The sequence below is a fragment of the Oncorhynchus masou genome, chromosome 19 (genome assembly GCF_036934945.1).
Source record: "Oncorhynchus masou masou isolate Uvic2021 chromosome 19, UVic_Omas_1.1, whole genome shotgun sequence".
NCBI lineage: Eukaryota > Metazoa > Chordata > Actinopteri > Salmoniformes > Salmonidae > Oncorhynchus > Oncorhynchus masou.
The window spans coordinates 31,398,031-31,419,455 of NC_088230.1; the positions used below are offsets into that span (position 1 = coordinate 31,398,031).

At 42.2% G+C, this 21,425-nt stretch overlaps 1 protein-coding gene across 2 annotated transcripts; it reads right to left on the minus strand.

Annotated features, from left to right (window-relative positions):
* Positions 1–7,424: 7,424 nt before the first annotated feature.
* Positions 7,425–21,004, minus strand: LOC135505596 (single-minded homolog 1-A-like). 2 transcript variants are annotated; one of them, XM_064924661.1, is made up of 12 exons: positions 20,830–21,004; positions 16,663–16,745; positions 16,198–16,287; positions 15,857–15,965; positions 15,653–15,738; positions 14,918–15,117; positions 13,507–13,613; positions 12,676–12,823; positions 9,506–9,671; positions 8,856–9,255; positions 7,844–8,203; positions 7,425–7,765 (listed from the first exon to the last, which is right to left on the minus strand). In XM_064924661.1, exons 1-12 carry the CDS (start codon positions 21,002–21,004, stop codon positions 7,425–7,427), a joined length of 2,265 nt encoding a protein of 754 aa, XP_064780733.1. The 2 variants fall into 2 exon arrangements, with proteins under 2 accessions (XP_064780733.1, XP_064780732.1); XM_064924660.1 differs by having other exon boundaries at positions 7,425–8,203.
* Between the last annotated feature and the right edge of the window lie 421 nt (positions 21,005–21,425).

The following is a 21,425-nucleotide window of genomic DNA, read 5'->3' on the forward strand; positions in this document are numbered from 1 at the left end:
TAAACCAATGGAGGATCCTCAGAGGAGGACGGGGAGGACCATCCTACTCAGTGAATATTATTATTATTTGTTTATTAAACATGAAAGGTGATACTTTTTATATAAAATAATATTAAATATATTGATGTTTCACCAAATACCTGATTAAAACCAACATGCTCTCACTGCAAAATTAAACGTTAGTCCACGTTCTTCCGAACTTGGAAGTTACTCCAAATGTCAAATTTCGAAGTATTTGTTGACGCCGCAGCGCCTATCGCTATGATTGAACGTACTACCCTCGGATTACACGTATCCTCCATCACGGTCCACAGCACCCTAGCAAAACCCAAGACGACTTGATGGTACTAGTGCTCACCGTTTCCCCTAGTGGCCGGTTTTGACTTCACTTGATTTAGGCATTAATTCCGACTTGTTTAAGTTAAACAGAAAGGCATTCACTACAATTCATGTAAGTTTTATCATAGTGTTACCAGAAGTTCTAAAAGGCACACTTTCCTGTCAACGGATGGCAAATCGTCCAGATTCTTGGTAGTGTCTCTTAGCCAGAGGGATAGGTGTTATTTTCCTGGAATTAAATCATTAGGAACCCTCATTGTTTAGCCTCGGATATACAGCAGGATAGTTGGTGCTTATGTCTTTCAGTAAGCGCACTGCAAGCACATACACATGCACACACACACACACACACACACACACACGCACACACACACACGCATGCACACACACACACGCACGCACACACACACACACACACACGCACGCACACACACACACACGCACACGCACACACACATATTTTGTCGCTGAGATAAGAGCTATTTTCCATCAACGAGATAAAAGATGCAATGTTGCATTTTTTTTTCTCATCACACATAATCTTTAAGTTAGCCAACATACTGAAACATTTTCACATTAGCACTGGTCTGAGGCTGGTTTATAAAGACAGGGCTGGCTATAGCCTTTTAGGGGCCCTAAGAGAGATTTGGTTGGGGGCCCCCCACCTTGCGGCAAAAAAAAAACATTTTAGTGGGTGGCAACCTCTTGACAGTGGAGAGAAATTGTTTTGTTTTAAAGTATATTTTCTGCAATTCTACACATTCTTCCATGGGGTTTAGAAACTGGGGTAGTGTATACCCCTGCAGCCCCCACAAGGAGGGGGGGAGGCACAAGCTTTGGAGGCCCATGCACCATTCATCTCACACCTACGTCTAAATGTTTTATTTTTCATAAATTACCTCCTAAGTGGTTCAGCGGTCTTAGGCACTGCATCACAGTGCTGAGGTGCCACTACAGCCTGGGGTTCTATCTCTCAGAGAGCGGCGCACAATTGGCAGTTAGGAGAGGGTTTGGCTCGGGGGGCTTTCCTTGGATCATCGCAGTCTAGCAACTCCTTGTGGCGGGCCAGGTACCTGCAACCTGACTTCAGTTAAACAATGTTTCCTCCGACACATTTTAGCAGCTGGCTTCCGGGTTAAGCAAGCAGCGTGACTTTGGTGGCTCATATTTCGGAGGACGCATGTTTCCGGAGGACAATACTGTGCAGCTGTCTTCATCGACCTAGCCAAGGCTTTCGACTCTGTCAATCACCACATTCTTATCGGCAGACTAAATCGCCTTGGCTTCTCAAATGACTGCCTCGCCTGGTTCACCAACTACTTCTCAGATAGAGTTCAGCCTGTCAAATCGGAAGGCCTTTTGTCTGGACCTCTGGCAGTCTCTATGGGAGTGCCACAAGGTTCAATACTCGGGCCGACTCTTTTCTCTGTATATATCAATGATGTCTCTCTTGCTGCTGGTGATTCTCTGATCCACCTCTATGCAGACGACACCATACTGTATACATCTTGCGCTTCTTTGGACAGTGTGCTAACAAACTTCCAAATGAGCTTCAACGCCATAGTTCAGTGGCCTTCAACTGCTTTTAAATGCTAGTAAAATAAGTGTATGCTCTTCAACCGATTGCTGTCTGCATTCTCCCACCCGTCCAGCATCACTACTCTGGACGGTTCTGACCTAGAATATGTGGACAACTACAAATACCTAGGTGTCTGGTTAGACTGTAAACTCTCCTTCCAGTCAAACATTAAGCATCTCCAATCCAAAATGATATCTAGAATCGGCTTCCTATTTGCTGCCAAATATATGCTGCCAAATATATCCTCGTAAAACTGACTATCCTACCGATCCATTACTTCAGCGATGTCATTTAGCCCCCAACACTCTACTCAGCAAACTGGATGTACAGGTCTGGGGGGGAGGGGGGGGCAGTCCAGGAATTGGTAGGGGGAGGGGGGGGCAGGCAGGCACCAGTGCTAAGCTACGCTTTATCTCTTATCCGACCTGGGTCTGGCCACAAGATACGTTTTCTCTTGCCAAACATCGAGGAAAGTATCTCCTAGCATTGCGTATCCAACCTTGGACAGAGGCAACCTCTATGTCCCCACATGCGTCCTCCATTGCCTGGAGAAGCGGCATGCGGGCATAGGGTTGGCGATCATACACTTTCCAGTGCCAAGCTGAGAATAATTCCTCTTTGGGATTTAGAAAAGGTGAATATGGGGGTAGGTACAAAACTACAAATTGTGGATGGGTGGCAAACCAGTTTTGGACCAGAACAGCCTGGTGAAAACTAGCATTGTCCCATAAAACCACAAATCTAGCAGGCTCCTGATCTGGATCAGGGACAAGCATTGTGTAAATTACATCCAGAAAATTGAGCATATGGCCGGTGTTGTACGGACCCAGTGTGGCATTGTGATGGAGGACCCCGTTGTGAGTGATGGCAGCACACATAGTTATATTACCCCCACGCTGTCCAGGGACATCGGTAATGGCCCTCTGTCCTATTACATTTCTTCCGCGGTGCCTGGTTTTGGAGAGGTTGAAGCCAACCTCATCCACATAAATAAATTCATGGCGAATTACATGGGCATCCAGCTCCAATACTCTCTGCAACAGACAAAAGTATTCAGCATAGGAACTGTAAACAATGTACAAAAAAATGTAGTACAGCATCAACCTCATTCATTCAATGCAGTGCAGTAAATGGATGGCTTAGATTTACAAATGTTTATGCAATACTATGCAGTCATACGTATTTTACAGTACATTACTGTAATGCTAAAATAGTCATTAGATAGTTGCATACCTGTTCTCATTTCTGAAGGTTCGAATTATGGACGCCACTGTAAATCGACTCAAGTTGGGCTGGACTCTCAGTCCAGCCTCTCTCATGGTCAAACTGTGGTTGATCACATGATCAACAAGTGTTGCCCTAATCTCACCAGAGATGGCTCTCCTTCCTTCTCTTCTTTGTCCTCCTCCTCTTCTTCCTCTTCCTCTCCCTCCTCCTCCTCTTGCTCTCTGTCCATTGTTGGCATCCATTGTTCAAAACAGGTAATCTATTTATAGGCCTATACTACAGTAAAGCAGTGATTGGTTAGTGATCAGTTAAGCTATTAGTGTTTGCACATGTGAGGAGTGTGACCTGGTGAATAGGTGTAGCATTTTGATTGGTTGTGTTTTGAAAAGGAAAGCAAGTCGCTCCCTGTTAGATTTTTGTGTTTTAGGTAGAGAATTGTGTGTAGTGTTTTGAAAAAAGTGTTTTATGCAATTGATAACTGAGTCAAAGGCTGAGAAATAGCTTATGGTTTTGGATATTTGGTGTGTAGTTTAGCACTTTGAGTGAGAGGTTTTAAAAATTGTGTGACATGAAAAGATTATGTGTGTAAGCAGTTGGAAAAAACTGTAATACAAGTTTTCCTAGCTAGACTAACTACCAATCACATTTTTTATATCTGACATGGGCTAATTGAGTGACTGTCAGTGACTGACATAACAAGAGGAAAACTGCTGATGCACAACCACATTTCTATATTGCACCTGGTGTATTGTACACTCTTTGAAAAAAAGGTGCTATCGAGAAACTCAAAGGGTTCTTTGGCTATCCCCATAGGAGAACTCTTTGAAGAACCGTTGATAGTTCCATGTAGAACCTTTTTGGTTCCAAGTAGATCCGTTTTGGGTTCCATGCAGAACTCTTTCCACAGAAGGTTCTACACGTAACCCAAAATGGTTCTACCTGGAATAGAAAAGGCTTTTATCTGCTACCAAAAAGGGTTATCCTATGGGGACAGCTGAATAACCTTATTGGAACACTTTTTCAAAGAGTGTACTAATCTCAATAGTAGGTTGAGACCCCGACTGAGTTCCTAGAATAACAATAATAATCAAAATGTTTAGGGCCGGGGGCCCTAAGTGACCGCTTATGTGTCTTATGCCTGGAAGCGGCCCTGTATAAAGATGCATGATAAGTACACCACTTTACCAGACGTCAGGTTCAATCATGGAGAAAACACTGCAGCAACCCTTTAATTGACATATGAATATGCGATCGTGCTTTTATCCCCGACCTGAAATCAATCAAGTGGACAGTTGGGTTTGTCTGGGCTTGTCAGTGAGCTGTGCCCTCCCTCGACCGTGTTGGTTATTCCTTTCTCCTCATCTTGAGCCCAACCTCCAGTTCAAGGGTAGAAGTCGACTGTGTCTCTGCTGTGGTTTGAACTTAGTTTTCCATAGAACACTTAATGGCAGAAAGGCTGGGGCCATATTCACCACGTTGCATGCCATGCAGTTATGTCTCTGGGTTCAAAGCTGGAGTTAAATATTTAGCAGCTGTTAGCATTTCCAATAGCAAAACATGTCACAATTAGCCACCTTGCTAACATTAGCTGAGCACATGCAATTGTACCCCTCTTGGTGCTACTAAAAGTTGATGTAAACACTGCAGGGTTTTAATTAAGAGAAATGCTTTTGTTTGTTATGAATTGTGAATGATTTCATTTAGCAGTGTTTTGGTTGTGGTTATTATCTATACTCCAATGAGAGAGTGTGAGAATGCAAGAAGAGACACATTTTTATGGATATGAAGCAATCTTCTGGTTTCATGTGGTCTAATCAGGCAGGATGTCCTTTTCTTGTTGAAATTTGGTTTTCTGGTTGAAGTGACATTAGATAAATGTATACAACCAGTGAAATATATATATTTTCATGACGACATCAAGAAGCTTAGAAATGTCATATTTTGGTGGTTATCTGGTTGTTATCTGGTTGTTATCTGGTAGTTATCTGGTTGTTATCTGGTTGTTATCTGGTTGCGACAACAGATAACCAAATAAAGAATACTTTTTCTAGTTACTATAAAGACAAAAAAAAATGTCCTCACAAAGGTTGTGATCCTGACATCATTGCAACCAGTTTTGCCCTCTGTGTAAGTGCCAGGATTCCAGGAGTCATTTGGCTCCGATGGATTTGATAAGCTGTTTGACTGTGTCAAGGAAGTATGGAGGAGGGGGTGGCTGTTGGGGGTGTGGTTGGGTTATTATGGAGGCTGTTGGTTCTGGGCGATGGGCCCAGTATTTGGTTGCTCTGCATGTGAAAGCCTCAAGGGCACATCAGGCAAAGGGCCAGTGGACTGCAGCCCTAACCCCTCCCTTTAGATACATTAGAAAACATACTACTCTGTAAGTTCACACACGTGCGCATGCACACGCACACGCACGGACGCACACACACACGCACACGCACGCACACACTTTCTTTCTAATGCTTTCATCTGGAGGTGACAACAGAGCTGTGTAATGGCTCGACCTCCTGGAACGTCAGTGCTGGCTGGCTGGTAACACATGCGGTCCATCACAAGCCCATGTCAACAGTGAGTGATGGGAGCTTTGCTCTCAGGCGCCAGTCAGGGAGCCTTTCATTCCAGACAGGCATGCTGGTGGACGACTACATCTGAATAACTTAACTACATTAGAAAACATGGCAGGACTATTACTGCTAAGGTAAGGTCAAAGTGTTTACATATGCAAGTACTTATACTGCTGGAACTGTCTTACATGAGAGAAAAAAGGCAATAACATTTTAAAGTTAAAGTGAGTCACAACGGCATTGTGATGTCGTGAAGGCTTGTGTTCTCAGTGTTCTTTTTTCCTCTTGTATCCACCCCAGTTTGATCAAACCGAGTCCCCCAACACATTACAAACCAGAATAAAACCAAGACATCAAAGAGGGTTTGATTACACCTGTATTTAGAATCAAAATATTTTTTATCCCCAGTTAATAGATACACTTACGACCTGTTGTCCAAAAAAGAAAGCAATTTCTAAACATATTTACATCATAAATAAAATTACACAGGAGATACTTTACATATTTTTTGGGGTAAGAAAAGTAAACATAACAATATTATTTTTTTCAATTTGAAACACATAATGAAGCACCAGAAGTTTAAAGTGATAAACGTTGTTGTTGTCACGCCTTAAGACTTCTACTAAGAAAAGGGAAATTTGGCAAATGGGATGCACAGATAATGCCAACATTGAAACTAAAGCAACCCTGCCACCAAATGTTCTACTTTGACATTAAACATGACATTTAATTGAGAAGAAAAGAAATATTCAACATGTTGACAATTAAATATAGAAAAGCATGAGTATTTTCATAAAGAACTACTTTTACCCTCCATTGCAGTTTTTGTGAGGAAGCTACACAACACTTTATCAGGTTTGAGGTCATGTAATGGAATTGCACATTGTCTACTACCTTGGGAAATGATCATTTGGATAGGCCTAGTTACTGGTGAGTGACACTATGTTGGGACTAAAACATTGGGTTTAGCTTTAACCAAGCTGGGCACTAACTGAAAACTTGAATAGCCTTTCCACCACAGCATCTCAGTTCAACGCAAGGGGAGGAATTAAATTACCCAGAGGGCAAAATTTGGCATGGAACGACATAATGACGTCAGTTTCTGTTTGTAAACATTTTATTTTTGTAGAGGTGGCAGATTAGAGTTAAACCTGCCTTTTTATGATAATAACATCAAGACATATGGGAAAGATGTCATATTTTGTTTACTATTTCATCAGGTAACCAGATTACAACCAGTTAAAGATCTATTTTTCTGGTCAGTAAAAAGACATTGAAACAATGTTATTTTATAATCCGTATACAACCTGACTAAGGAATAACAAAAGCTGCCAGCCTGACATTATTGCAACTGTTTTGCTTGCTGGGTCTGGGCTCTATTGGGCTCTATTGGGCTCTATTGGGCTCTATTGGACTCTATTGGACTCTATTGGGCTCTATTGGACTCTATTGGACTCTATTGGGCTCTATTGGACTCTATTGGGCTCTATTGGGCTCTATTGGACTCTATTGGACTCTATTGGACTCTATTGGGCTCTATTGGACTCTATTGGGCTCAGTGAAGTGTGACAGAGAAGACCTGTTTTATGGGGAATATCTTGACACTAAAATCGGATCAGACCCTAATGTATGAGGAGTAAGTTTGTAAGTCCCACATTTACTCCTTCAATGAGATGCTAGGATTGGTCTGTCTTTATGTCAGTCATGTACGGTCAGCTCCCATTGGTGATGATCACCGATGTGCCCTTGTGTCCTTGTATCTGGTCGGCCTGCATCCTCATGTGGGGCAGCATGCCGTACTGGGCTCCTGCCAGCCCAGAGTAGCTCCTCAGGCTCTCCGCGTCGTACAGGTGGTCCAGGGAGTAGCCAGTCAGGGTGTAGGCTGCGTGCCTGTCCAGGTGCTGCCTCTCCTGGGCAGGGTAGAGCACTGGAGGGTGGTGGTGGGGCGAGACATCTGTCTGACTCTGCAGGTAGTCTTTGGAGACGGACAGGCCCGACCTGGGGATTCCGTCAGAGCTGGGGCTGCTGAGGCGCGACAGAGAGGCCGGGCTGGCCGTGTTTTTGTCGTCGTTGTCGTGGGAACCCAAAACATTTCCGCCGTCGTTGCGGTGATGGAGGCGCTCGGAGGTGAGGGTGAGGTTGATGCCGTCGGCGACTCCCGGGCCACGACACACGACGCCGGGCATGGCAGTTTGGAGGAGGGGCAGGGAGGAGGGGGTGAAGGAGCAGGGTCTGTGGCTCTTGTTGGAGAGACCCCCCACTGGGCCCAGGGCGTCCAGGGGCCCTTTGTGCAGCTGTAGGCGGCTCTCCTCCTCCTTGATCATCTGCTGCGTGACGCGGATCAGTGTTTCCATCTTGCTGGGCTCCTGAGGACTCGCCTGGAAATGGTCGCCGACAGTGCTGCTGCGGTAACGTTCACCCGGGTCGCTGGTGGAGCCGCCGCCCCCTTCAGGCGAGCTGACCACGCTCTCCTCGTCCCAGTGGCCCCTTCCTGTTACACAAAATGGCACCACAAGTCTCCACATTGATGTAATAATACTAGCCCCAAACCCAAAAGAACATATCGCTATGATTTTCACGGTTCATGATTTTACTGCATATTTATGTAATACCCATGTACGCCAATGCCTATGACCGCTATGTGACTATTAATACAAACTTGAAATATGACTGGAGCGAAGTATTGCATTTTGTAATATACAGACAGATTTATTTATCCATCTACATGAAATGACATTTGATAATATGCATAGAACTGATCATGTCTTGTAAATCCCTAATAGACAGTGCATTCCTTGGCAGCAGCACCATTGGGAGTTGTCTTTCAGTTTGAGTACATGAAATGTGAAATAACTTGGATTCAACAGTGGGCAATTATTGCACAACAGATGGTAACAATCGGCATACTGGCAAGAAACAACTTCGCATGGACCATAATGTCCACGGTCCATTTGGTAAACAAGCTACCAGGGAAATGTTGCATTTGTATGGCTGCGTTCCAAATGGTACTCTATTCCCTATATAGTGCACTACTTTTGACCGGGACCTTATGGGACCTAAAGTTCACCACATAGGGAATAGGGTGTCATTTGGGACACAACCCATATTTCCAGATGGTGGCGGCCGTCACCCTAGCGCCTTACCTTGGACCAGGCTGTGATAGGAAGTGAGGTCGTAGCCCTCGCCGTTCTCCAGAGACGACTTGGGTAGTGACAGTACAGAGCGCGTGGCATCCCACCAGGCCTCCCGTCCAGACTGGGGAGCAGCGCCCAGGAAGTAGCGACCAGCTTGGCAGCGGGCACCACGGTCGCAGGCGGGGATGTGAGGGTGGGCGGGGGTGTGGGTGTGCGTTAAGTCCTCCTCGGAGAGGGCCAGGCCATAGCACAGGGAGCCGGAGTCGGGGTAGAGTCTGTAGGCGCAGGCCCCGCCCTCCGCTCCCTCCCCTTGGTCAAGCAGCTGAGGCGAGGCGGAGTCTGTCAGCGGGCTACCTCCCCATTGGCTGTCCTGGTCGGACTCGGAACGCTCTGGGTGAAAGGCTGAAAACTGTAGGAAAAGACAAAATATTTGAGGTTTAAACTATATATTAAATTAGTAAAAGATGGTTTTATGACATCTAAATATTCTGTGACATTTGGCTTAAAGACACATTATATTGATTACAAGTCAACACAACACAACGAGGCTGTGAGACTAAGAGAGCATGGGAGTTTGGGTCTACAGGAGAGAGAAACAGATGCTCTTCTTATTACTGTGCTAGGGAACAAGTACACCACAGAGGTACCAAGTGTCTTACCTGCTGTGGATAGGGGGACACTCTGACTTTGGCCTTGGTGTGTGTTACACAGGGCTTGGTGCCCTTCCTCTCGTCTGTAGTGCTCGGAGGGCTGCTGTATGAGAACGCTGGCTTGCTAGGGGTCATCTGGTCCAAGGACAGCTGTATTCCCTTATATTCAGTATCTCTACACACACAGACACACAGAAGAACACCATTTTGTAGTGAGCACATTTGAAGAAAGAAGAATCTCCAGCACACTAGTAATCCTGAATGCTCCACATACTATTGAATGAATCTTTCAACCAATGTTTCGGTCAATAGACCTTCATCAGGCTTTCACTGAGAGGTATGACTTGACGTGTAGTGAGCACATTTAAAACATCTTATTTCACAGAAGTTATGGCAATATAAAATATGACGTACTCCAAGTAATTATTCCAATGTAAACACCAAAGTCTGACAATATTTACTTTTGATAGTGAGTGAGACATAATTCACTAACACTTTCCTTTGAGTATTGATTAATGCATAAATGTGATAACTGTTAGAAATGAAAATATGATGTAAAATAAACTAGATTGGGAGATTAGCACTCCTGTTTTTCACTATGAGAAACACAACAGACACCCAAGCAAAGTTAATGATTTAATGCTATGGCACAAACGTTGGTAAAACACACACACTCGCACACACACTCTTACACGCACACATGAATTACAACCAATCCCATAACGTCAACACCATGCTTATCGTTAATCTACTCCTTAGTCTCTAGTTTACATTCTCTTGAAGTCAAAGTGTACCCATACACACACCGCATGCACACCACACACACGCACACACACACACCGCACACACCGCACGCACACCACATGCACACCTCATCCACACAACACACACACACACCGGCCCCTAGATTGAATACATTTCTCCCAACATTGACTATTCATTCTGTACATATAAGATAATATATACGCCACCTGTATCATTCTAACCCACTGTCCTTTCCCTGAACTCTATCAGACGCCATGAAACGGTTCCTGTGTCAGACGCTCTGCAAACACCACCCTGTTCTTAACTTACCACATCAGCAGTACGTTATACCAGCCCGTGGCATTTTAAACCCCTGTGCCCTGTCTCTGACCTCAGTCAACCAGTCACTATAACATGTTTCTAAATATGACCCGTTCTTTATGTGTGTGACACCATACGATTGAAAGGAAATATTTGGATAGTCAGTGTTTTGTGCGACATTGTGTAAGTCCCAAATGACACTCTATTCCCTATATAGTGCACTACTTTTGAACAGAGACCTATGCACCCTACTCAAAAGTAGTTCACTATTTTTAGAGAGAGAGAACAGGGTGACAATTGGAACACAGACATGGTTATTGGCTCTTGCAGGTACAGTAGTGGTGACCTGTTCTGCATTATATGTGTCCTCTCTGTGACTTGTACTCGAGCCATCAGCGCTGCTATAGGCTTTAGTGCAAACTCAGCTGTGTTAGCTGAATTCCACCTGTCGGGCAAAGTCAGACTCACTCCCATCTGAAATATGTCAGTGGCTCTCCACCTCCGAATCATGATTTATTAAAGACACGATGGACGCTAATGGATTAAAATGCTTAGGTTATGGTGACGGGATGGTTTCGTTGCTCTTTAGTATGTGTTGTAAAATTCAGCAGTATTTGAACAGTACTTGGTGTGAATTTACCGGGGATGTGCTGTATCCCACAGAGTGGAATTCATTCAAAACAGGTTTACTTCTGATTATAAGCTATACATGTAGCATGAACACACTAGAGAAGCCTGATTCCATATTGAGTCGTGTTTGTGAGTGTGTTGGAGGTTGAGGTCAATACACAATAGTAAATACACAAGAGTGGACCGGCAGACGGCCTAAACACGTACACACACACACACAGGCACACACAGGCACACACGCACACACACACAGACACACACACACACACACAGGCAGGCACACACACACAGGCAGGCACACACACGCACACACACACGCACACAGGCACACACACACAGGCACACACACACAGGGACACACAAACACACACAGGCACACACACACAGGCACACACACACACACACGCGCACACACGCACACGCACACACACACGCACACACACACACACACAGATTAAAGAGCTATGTCTGGATCAACCAAACCTAACAAGGAACATCCAACATGAGATGGCTATTGATTTCCAGTTCACTGTGGTATAGATTTTCTTTCCTCAGACACCAGGTCAATTCTGAAAGTAGGTTTTTACCCCATTGTTTATCTTACTGTTCTCAAAAGGTCTTATCGCATCTGGGCTCTGATGACACACATCTGCCTGAAAAAATACAAATGTTCGATATCTGTGTAAAGTAAGGTGTAGTAGTGCAGATAGGCCATGAAGGGAACGAACTGTGAATGTGAGAGGTACACACAGCCCTACCCACTATCAGTGTAGCTGGGGTCATGAACTAAGTTTGTTGGTATTTCACTATTACCTTGGTCCACGAGAAGGTCATGTTTTGTATGTAGAGTTTGTTTTATGTTAATGTATGTCATTGTTTGTTGCTTCTGCTCTGACAATGCCATCTTAATTGCCTCTAGGGGATTCATAAAGTCAAATGTAATTTAATTGAATTCATTATTATTAATATTATTATTATAATAATAATCATCGTCATAGTAATAGTTATAGCAAATTGAATTGAATTGAAATACTAATAATAATCATCATCATCATTATCATCATCGTTATTATCATCATCATCACCGTCATTATCATCATCACCATCACCGTCATCATAATAGTAATAGTCAAATTGAATTGAATTGAATAAAAAATAATAATAATAATAATAATAATAATAATGAATCATCATCCTTAAAATAATAATAGTAATAAATTTACTTTATATAGCACTTTTCATTCAGTTCAGAATCTCAATGTCGCTTTTCCCCAGGTTCAGATTATGATGCAGTTCAGAAAGAGAATTGAATTGAACTGAACGAGTCTCACGTCAAGGATGCAGTTCAGAAAGAGAATTGAATTGAACTGAACGAGTCTCACGTCAAGGATGCAGTTCAGAAAGAGAATTGAATTGAACTGAATGAGTCTCACGTCAAGGATGCAGTTCAGAAAGAGAATTGAATTGAATTGAATGAGTCTCACGTCAGGACGTAGTTGACGCTGACGATGCAGTGGGGTCTGGAAGAGCGGCTGTTGTGGACGATGGTGGCGTAGCTCTGCACCCACACCCAGCCCCCCTGTTTGGCTAGGAAACGGTAATACTTAGTGGTCACCTGGCCCTTCACCAGCACTGTGAGGATCAAAGGAGAGGAGAGGAGAAGAGAAGATAGGAGATGAGAAGATAAGAGAGGAGAGGAGAGGAGAGGAGAGGAGAGGAGAGGAGAGGAGAGGAGAGGAGAGGAGAGGAGAGGAGAGGAGAGGAGAGGAGAGGAGAGGAGAGGAGAGGAGAGGAGAGGAGAGGAGAGGAGAGGAGAGGAGAGGAGAGGAGAGAGACATCTTAGTTTAGATTGTTTTGACCTATAATGGGTCATTCTAAAGTAGCACACACAATAACAATGAAGGACGAGTTCGGTAGGGGTGTTCCATTGATTACTGTTGGGCGGTGGGTTATAATGACCACATGCTGTGTGCCAACGAGCGGTGGATGTTTCAGCCAATTCAACATGAAGAACCATCTGTACATTTACAGGAGACATCGGCTATTCTAGTCTGAGACACTTGGTTACCAACGATCGTTCTGGTGTGTGTGTAGAGGTCAATGTCTAGCTCCAAGACATTCTGTGTTTTATCACATTTACTATCTTGTGTATTTTGTAGTTTTATCCTTTGTTCACTCATTGAAGTCTTTGTGATAAAATTGATGTATTTCAGAAATGTGTTTGACTACTAAAGTACAGTGAAGTAGCCTAGAGTACAGTAAAGTAAAAGGTAGAGTATAACGAGGCAGGGCCAAACCTACTGTAAATAACTTACACAAGTGGTGGGCACATCGTAGGTGGAAGGTGTCACAGCTATGGACGTGGTGGTACAGGGTCTTCTCAATGAGGTCCTGTGGCTCGTAGCCTGTCAGCTCTGCCACCCTAGGGAGGGAGGGAGGGAGGGAGGGAGGGAGGGAGGGAGGGAGGGAGGGAGGGAGGGAGGGAGGGAGGGAGGGAGGGAGAGAGGGAGAGAGGGAGAGAGGGAGGGAGGGAGGGAGGGAGGGAGGGAGGGAGAGAGGGAGAGAGGGAGAGAGGGAGGGAGGGAGGGAGAGAGGGAGAGAGGGAGAGAGGGAGAGAGGGAGAGAGGGAGAGAGGGAGAGAGGGAGAGAGGGAGAGAGGGAGGGCAAAGTGACTCATCAACCCAAAAAATATCTCCCTCTCTTTAGTCATGGCAGAAGTCAGTGCAATAACATTGCTTTATTTTTCCTGAGACTGTCATGTATTAATGTCCTCACTTTTCTCCCTCCATGTATCAATATATCCACTGTTCTCCCTCCATGTATCAATATATCCACTGTTCTCCCTCCATGTAACAATATATACAGTGTTCTCCCTCCATGTATCAATATATCCACTGTTCTCCCTCCATGTATCAATATATACAGTGTTCTCCCTTCATGTATCAATATATACACTGTTCTCCCTCCATGTATCAATATATACAGTGTTCTCCCTCCATGTAACAATATATACAGTGTTCTCCCTCCATGTATCAATATATCCACTGTTCTCCCTCCATGTATCAATATATACAGTGTTCTCCCTTCATGTATCAATATATACACTGTTCTCCCTCCATGTATCAATATATACACTGTTCTCCCTCCATGTATCAATATATACAGTGTTCTCCCTCCATGTATCAATATATACAGTGTTCTCCCTCCATGTATCAATATATACAGTGTTCTCCCTCCATGTATCAATATATACAGTGTTCTCCCTCCATGTATCAATATATACACTGTTCTCCCTCCATTTATCAATATATGCTTAGAGTTCTATTTGATCCAAACTTGTTTTCATGCTAAGGAACAGAACATTTGCTAAATTGGACCACAGTTGGTTGTGGTCCTGCACTCCATTTTAAGACAATAAAACATTTCAGTTTTTAGGTTCAATAAGACATTGTAAAACCAATCATAATGTAATATATTGTGGCATTTCATGTTAGTGAATTTGATACTGTTTTTATACCATTAAGTTGTGGACTTAATACTAATTTAACAACTGTCAGAGAACTAGCTGGGAAAAAAAATACAACATTTAAAAAAAACTTGGGCCCTTTTATGCAATGGCTGGCTCATCAAAACACCTGCTGTACGCCTATGTTTTAAATTATTCTCCTCCATATCTATCATAGGCTTAATCCCATGTTTGTTGTGTATGTTTTGCTGTAGGCCTACCTCGAGTCAAGGAAGATTAGTTTCATGTCGAGGCTGGCTCTGAACATGAACATGTTGCTGTGCAGCTTAATCTCCGTCACAGCGCTGGGAGGCAAAGAGTGTCCCACCGCCACAAGGCCCACGTTCTGGTAGCAGCCGTCGAAAGGCGACATGTCCAGGCTGTACTGACGGATCTTCAGGTAACCGCTGCAGTGAATTACCTGGTGTGGTTGAGAGGGAAATTAGACAACCCTTGCGACTCTTAACATTTTTGATTTAAAAAAGGTCCGCTGTCTTTTTAATTGCATGCGCTTATGCTTTCGCTTCGAACACACGAACAGTGATTTACGCGAAATAAAACTAAAGTTCTACATTCACCTTTTGCTACCATATCTGTCAAGTCGTCTACGCATACAGTTTTACGCATACGTTCGATACATCCAAAGCATGCACCATACCCAACGCACTGCAACTGCCTCTGCAACGCAATGCTGCAAGGCAAACGCCGCGTTTCGTTGGAGATGAACATAGTTCTGGTGTACCAAAATGCAATTTCACTGTCGGTGTGTTCGATGCTTTTAGTACTGAAAATATTTAAACATTTCCATAACCTATCCATAGGCCTAGCGTTACGCGTAATAACGCGCAAATCAATTTGGCGTCAATCGTCTATTAAATCAATAGCATTTTATGCAACGTCGATATCATTTTCCAGACAATAATATATAGGCCTACTTCCATATATTAATTGTCTACCTTATATCCACCGCTGGTGAGGCCAGCGTTCCTCTTCGCCAGCACGCATTTCATCCTCAAGAAGAAAGAGCGCTCCATCTCGTATTCTGGGAAGAGAAGACAGAAAATATAGTAATCTATTTATCCAACGTACAAAAATGACTTCGATATGTGGTTTCATTCTCTCCGAATTGGGCCTACTGTATTCATATAGGCCTAGCCTACCTTGAACGAAATGCGAGTGGTACGGCTGATGTGGTGTCAAGACTGCAGTCATTTCGTCGTGGTCTGCGGGGTGGACATATTCGTAAATACTGTTTCCGGTCAGCTCTACCTGTTAAGAATGAAGAATTACGTAGGTAATTCAATGTTATTAATCACTCAAACAATTCAAACATGATTCCATAATATCTAACACGAATAACGTTTTAAACATATCACGCGCTCTTAGTGCAAATGGTATAGTCAAAAATACTAGGCAAAAATACTAGCCTAAGACTCCACTCCCTAAAACTTGAAAAAACAAACCACTAAATAAGTTATGATGAATACGGCCAGGTGCAGACCTGAGAGAGTCCCAAATGGACTGATGCAGTCTCGGAGATGTACATGATCTTTCCATCCGGTGCCACAACAAAGATGAAGCCATCCAGGGTCTGTAGAAAAAAATGATTGAATTCATGCACAGATCAACTGCAGTATTAATCCAAAAGCACTCACCGCATGTTATTTCAAATATGAAATGTAACATAAGATCGCTAGGTAGGCCTATAAAGCTTCAGAATTATTATTTTCATTTTTAGTATAATATATAATATTGTACATAATTGTCTATGATTTTATAAAATTATATTAGTAGCCTAAGCTTTCTAAATTACCTGCAGTATGTGGGGTCTTACCTATCAAATCAACTCAAATGTAACATGTCTACATCTTAAGAAGTATTTTTTTCATTATCAGTAGGCCGTTTAAATAATTATATTTTGCAGTGATTTTGCCAATAAATGAATAGGCTAAACTTTCCAAATTACCTGGAGAAGGTGGGATCCCAACTCACGTCCTACATTGTCCAAAGATCTCGTTCGACTCGTGTGACCCCAAGCCTCACCCAAACCTGAAATAAAGCACAACGCCAACATTTACATTTGAGTCATTTAGCTCTTATCCAGAGCGATTTACAGGAGCAATTAGGGTTAAGTGCCTTGCTCAACGGCACATGTTTCACCTAGTCCGCTCGGAGATTCAAACCAACGACCTTTACTGTTACTGGCCCAACACTCTTAACCATTATGGCTACCTGCCGCCAACAAAGCCTATCAGCTAGGCTACTTTTCCCTTAGGTCAACCACAGTCGTGCAATAATACACATAACGCATGTGACAATGCATCTGTATTATGACTTTTATTGTGGCAGTATGCTTGATATATTAATCATATGATTAATAATACATAGCTATTTGTTTAAAAGTACGATGAAGAAAATGCGGCAAAAATCGATCGAAATTGCGCAAATAGCCTAATATCAAAACTGTGAATCCATTGAACATGACAACCTCGAGGGAACCAACATAACTCGAAGCGGCTCTTCTTGGCTATAGAAATAAAATGCTAATCATAGCCTACAAAATCAATCAGGGTCTGAGTAAAAACTCGAATAATCCATCACCATTTCACATTTCAATATTGTCCAAACGATTAATTCGCGTTTACACAGCTCAACAAAAAATACACAAATTATTTGGTCAACATTTGAAATAGCTTCTTGAACGGTTCATCTCCTTATTTGTTTAGTAGTCAAATGAGCCCAGCTGCTGTGAGGAATGATTTTACATTCTGCAAGCAAAGTAACCTGGTTTGGTTTCCATTGGTTTCCATAGAGCTTGGCGCAGACATGCATAGTAGCCTAATGAACGAGGAGAGTATAACCTGTTATATGTATTTCCTTTACATATTACACAATACGAATTTGATATTTTCGCAATTACAATACTTTTTGAAAGAACTTCTGTTTTTAGACTTTGGTAATTTATGGTTCATTTCACTTCCATACTTGAACCATCGAAAGTAGGCATGCTGCGTGGACACATATTCGAAAATGCACAATGACGGCAAACACATGCATCAATGGTAAATCGATTGTGATTAATTCCATGTTATCAACTTTTGAAACTGTTAAAGCATTTACATGTAATATTAATATTGTATGCTTATGTTTTCACATAAATCTATATAGGATTATATAAGATATTACATGGTGTTGTGTAGGCCTGGCTGTCTTTTCTGAGAGACGCGCGCCATGTTCAACTAGCTGCTGCAATCATGGCTCGAGCTGTGCTTTGCTCACACTTCAACTCACCTACCACAGAGGTCACAATGAGTGCAGCTTAAACTAATTTGTCTGATGTATTCAAGAAGCGAAGCCGGATTCAATGTGAATCGTCAGGCTACGTGTCTTATAATATAATAGGCAAAGAATAGATGCACCCGGCGTTTGAAGTACTGTCTAACTGACGTCAAGTGCCCCAAACAAATATAGGCGATGTGACAGAGAAACTTAACATCTCTCGTCTCTGCTCTAGGGTATTTTTCAGAAGCTTACGAGGTTTCAGACAAGCTGTACTTGGACGGTTTTTCCAGTTACAATAGCCTAACCCATTACAAATGGTTAACACATTAGCCCAACAGTGGCTGCAAGTAGGTATACACAAATAGGCCATTGCCTTTGTTGACCATTGACTATTAGTTTGAGCGGACAACCGTTTTCGTTCCTTTATTTTGTTTTAGATTAATGTTAGACTTTTTTATTTGGGCATATTGTATTTTTTTCTCTTCATAATTCGCAGTTGTAAATGAGAACTTGTTTTCAACTGGCCTACCTGGTTAAATAAAGGTTAAATAAAAAATAAAAAAATAACAGACGCCTAGTGTCAATTCCAAAACATTTCAATTTCAATACGGGCCTTTTTAAAATGCGTATCGCCTATTGATGTAAATCATAATGCGAAATACATTTTCTTGCTGCTATTTTATCTACATTTCATATAGGCTTACGTTTGCTACAAGCAATTGATAACGTCAATCATACCGCAATAAAAAATATATTTTCTTAATGGTCATCAAATATAGTAACAAATGATGATAAAATAGGCTATTGGCTAAATTTGTCCATTTCAATGGCATGTGTCTGATATAGACAATATGAACAATAATTGATTATGATGTGCACAATTAGACCTACTTGGGCACAATCAAAATAAAACCTATTAATTATTATTCTAATGAGCAAGATTCAGTGATTTATGAAACATATTGGCTGATAGGTTAATGCAAACACAAACGTTCATATTGTTTCCAATAGCCCAGAGAAACCATTCCAAATTAGGGCGTCGGTTTTTGTATCAGTAGCCTCGGCTATATGTCATAAAAATGTACTAGCATTATAAAAAGTGCTATTCACAAGTTAAAACCTCTAAAATGACATCAGTCGCTGAAGCAAGGATATGCATATTCTTGGTACCATTTGAAAGGAAACACTTTGAAGTTTGTGGAAATGTGAAATGAATGTAGGAGAATATAACACATTAGATCTGTTAAAAGATAACACAAAGAAAAAAAACGATAGTTTTAAAGATTTTCTTTTGTTGCTGCACCATCATCTTTGAAATGTAAGAGAAAGGTCATAATGTATTATTCCAGCCCAGTTGCAATTTAGATTTTGGACACTAGATGGCAGCAGGGTATGTGCAAAGTTTTAGACTGATCCAATGAACCATTGCATTTCTGTTAAAAAGGTTGAATCAAGACTGCCCAAATGTGCCTAATTTGTTTATTTAATAACTTTTGGTTATTGGTATTATTTATTGGTATTATTATACTTATGGTATTATTTCACTGTACTGTAAATTGGACAGTGCAGTTAGATTAATGAGAATTTAAGCTTTCTGCCAATATCAGATATGTCTATGTCCTGGGAAATGTTCTTGTTACCTACAACCTCATGCTAATCGCATTAGCATACGTTAGCTCAACCATCCCGCATGGGACCCACCGATCCTGAATTAGTTTTAAACTGCTGGCATAGTTTTTTTCAAGTAATCAGTCATATCTGCTACTGTTTATCATCACGTCTAAGTAGCCTACCTTGTGATTTCTTGCAACGTGCACCTGTGATTGTCTACGTGAAGTGTCCATTCAGTTTAGGTGATCTGCCATAACACTGTCATAACAGCTGTCACATCATGATATGGCTGACGCAATAGGCCTAAACTATAGGCCTGCTTATTGAAAAACTGTAATTCCTTGCATTTGTCATGGTTTTACCTAAACCCCAAAGTGAGAAACTTTATGGTAAAGATCAAACCTGCAGTGCAGGCCTAAATAGCCAATAGGTCCACATGTGTAGCCTATATGCTATTCGTTACCACACCCTATATCTTCAGCAATTTTCCGGAGTTCATATATTCCATTCTTTATCCGGAAAAAGCAAAAGCGGCTTGAGTGGATCAATTACTCCCACTCAATCACAGGGCTCTGTTTCGCGCCTGAGGTCGGCCAGTGGCACGCTGTGCGTTTTATGTAATTGGTGCAGCTTGTTCTCTGTCACGCAGCAAAGCAGCCTGTTGAAACCGGGGGAAGATTGTGGCTAATGGCCTTCCTTACCTACGATTTTCGATTCTCTGACCCCCAAAATGGCGTAAACGTGTGCGCGCCGAGACAGGGATGCACGATTATCATTCGCACGCGCCCGTACACGGCACACGCACGCAAGTATGAAATTACACACTAGCCTATTCTGTAGCGGTATTGTAGCAATAACTATAGCTCAAAAGACATGGGACAGGCTAATAAGATAACAACATCAGGAATGACTGCATCAGTCAATTAAGGCAGCAGCTACCAGGTGTCATCAAAATAGATTTATAGTATTATCATTACAGAACGTTATTATCAGATGTAACAGGCTATAACGCTACGTTAATGTGCATATGCCTATGCATAATAAACAAATTAGGCCATACAATTATAATACCGTAATCAGTATGCCAATGTAGGTGAATAAATAAAAACAAAACTAAGAATCCAGACAAGAGATATGCTATAAAGATAAAAACATATACATATAGGCCTATAGCCTAGCCTATGAATGGCAAATTGCATATAAAAGAAGTGTGAATTGTTGAATCTGAAAATATACATACCCTGAGGAAAGACAATTCTCATCTTCAGATAACTTGTTGTCAGTCGTATTATAGACGCTTTGTCCAGCTGCGACGTAATAGCCGAGGGTAAAGGCAACATTTTGGCCAGTTCATAAAATTCGCTGTTCTCCTTTTCCCGTCTAGTCCTTGCGGCAGTTTTTGATTTCTCCTTCATTGTGTGTTCTCTCTCTCCCTCCTTTTGTTAAATGTTAGGCTATATCATTCCTTTACTCACATATCGGTCCATCAAAAAACGATTACAGATTTCCGTTTTGTTTATTTGTCATGGTTTTGGCTTTTATTTCTCAACTAAAACATGCGACACTTCTCAGTTACAAACTGAATCCAATGCACTTCAGAAAATTCCCGAATTCCTTCACCGAAACAAGCGCCGAATGGATAATTTGATATCCCGTGTTAGTCTTGTGTAAATTGAGAATTTCTTGAACGCACACGCCATTAATTCTCACTTAGAATGGGAAGAGGCCTGTCCACGGTGTAAACTGCCAAGACTGGAATTCCTCCATGCCCTGAAAAACAAAGGGCGTAACACACGCCATAATATCATTATAGGCCTACCAATATCTTGTTAATCG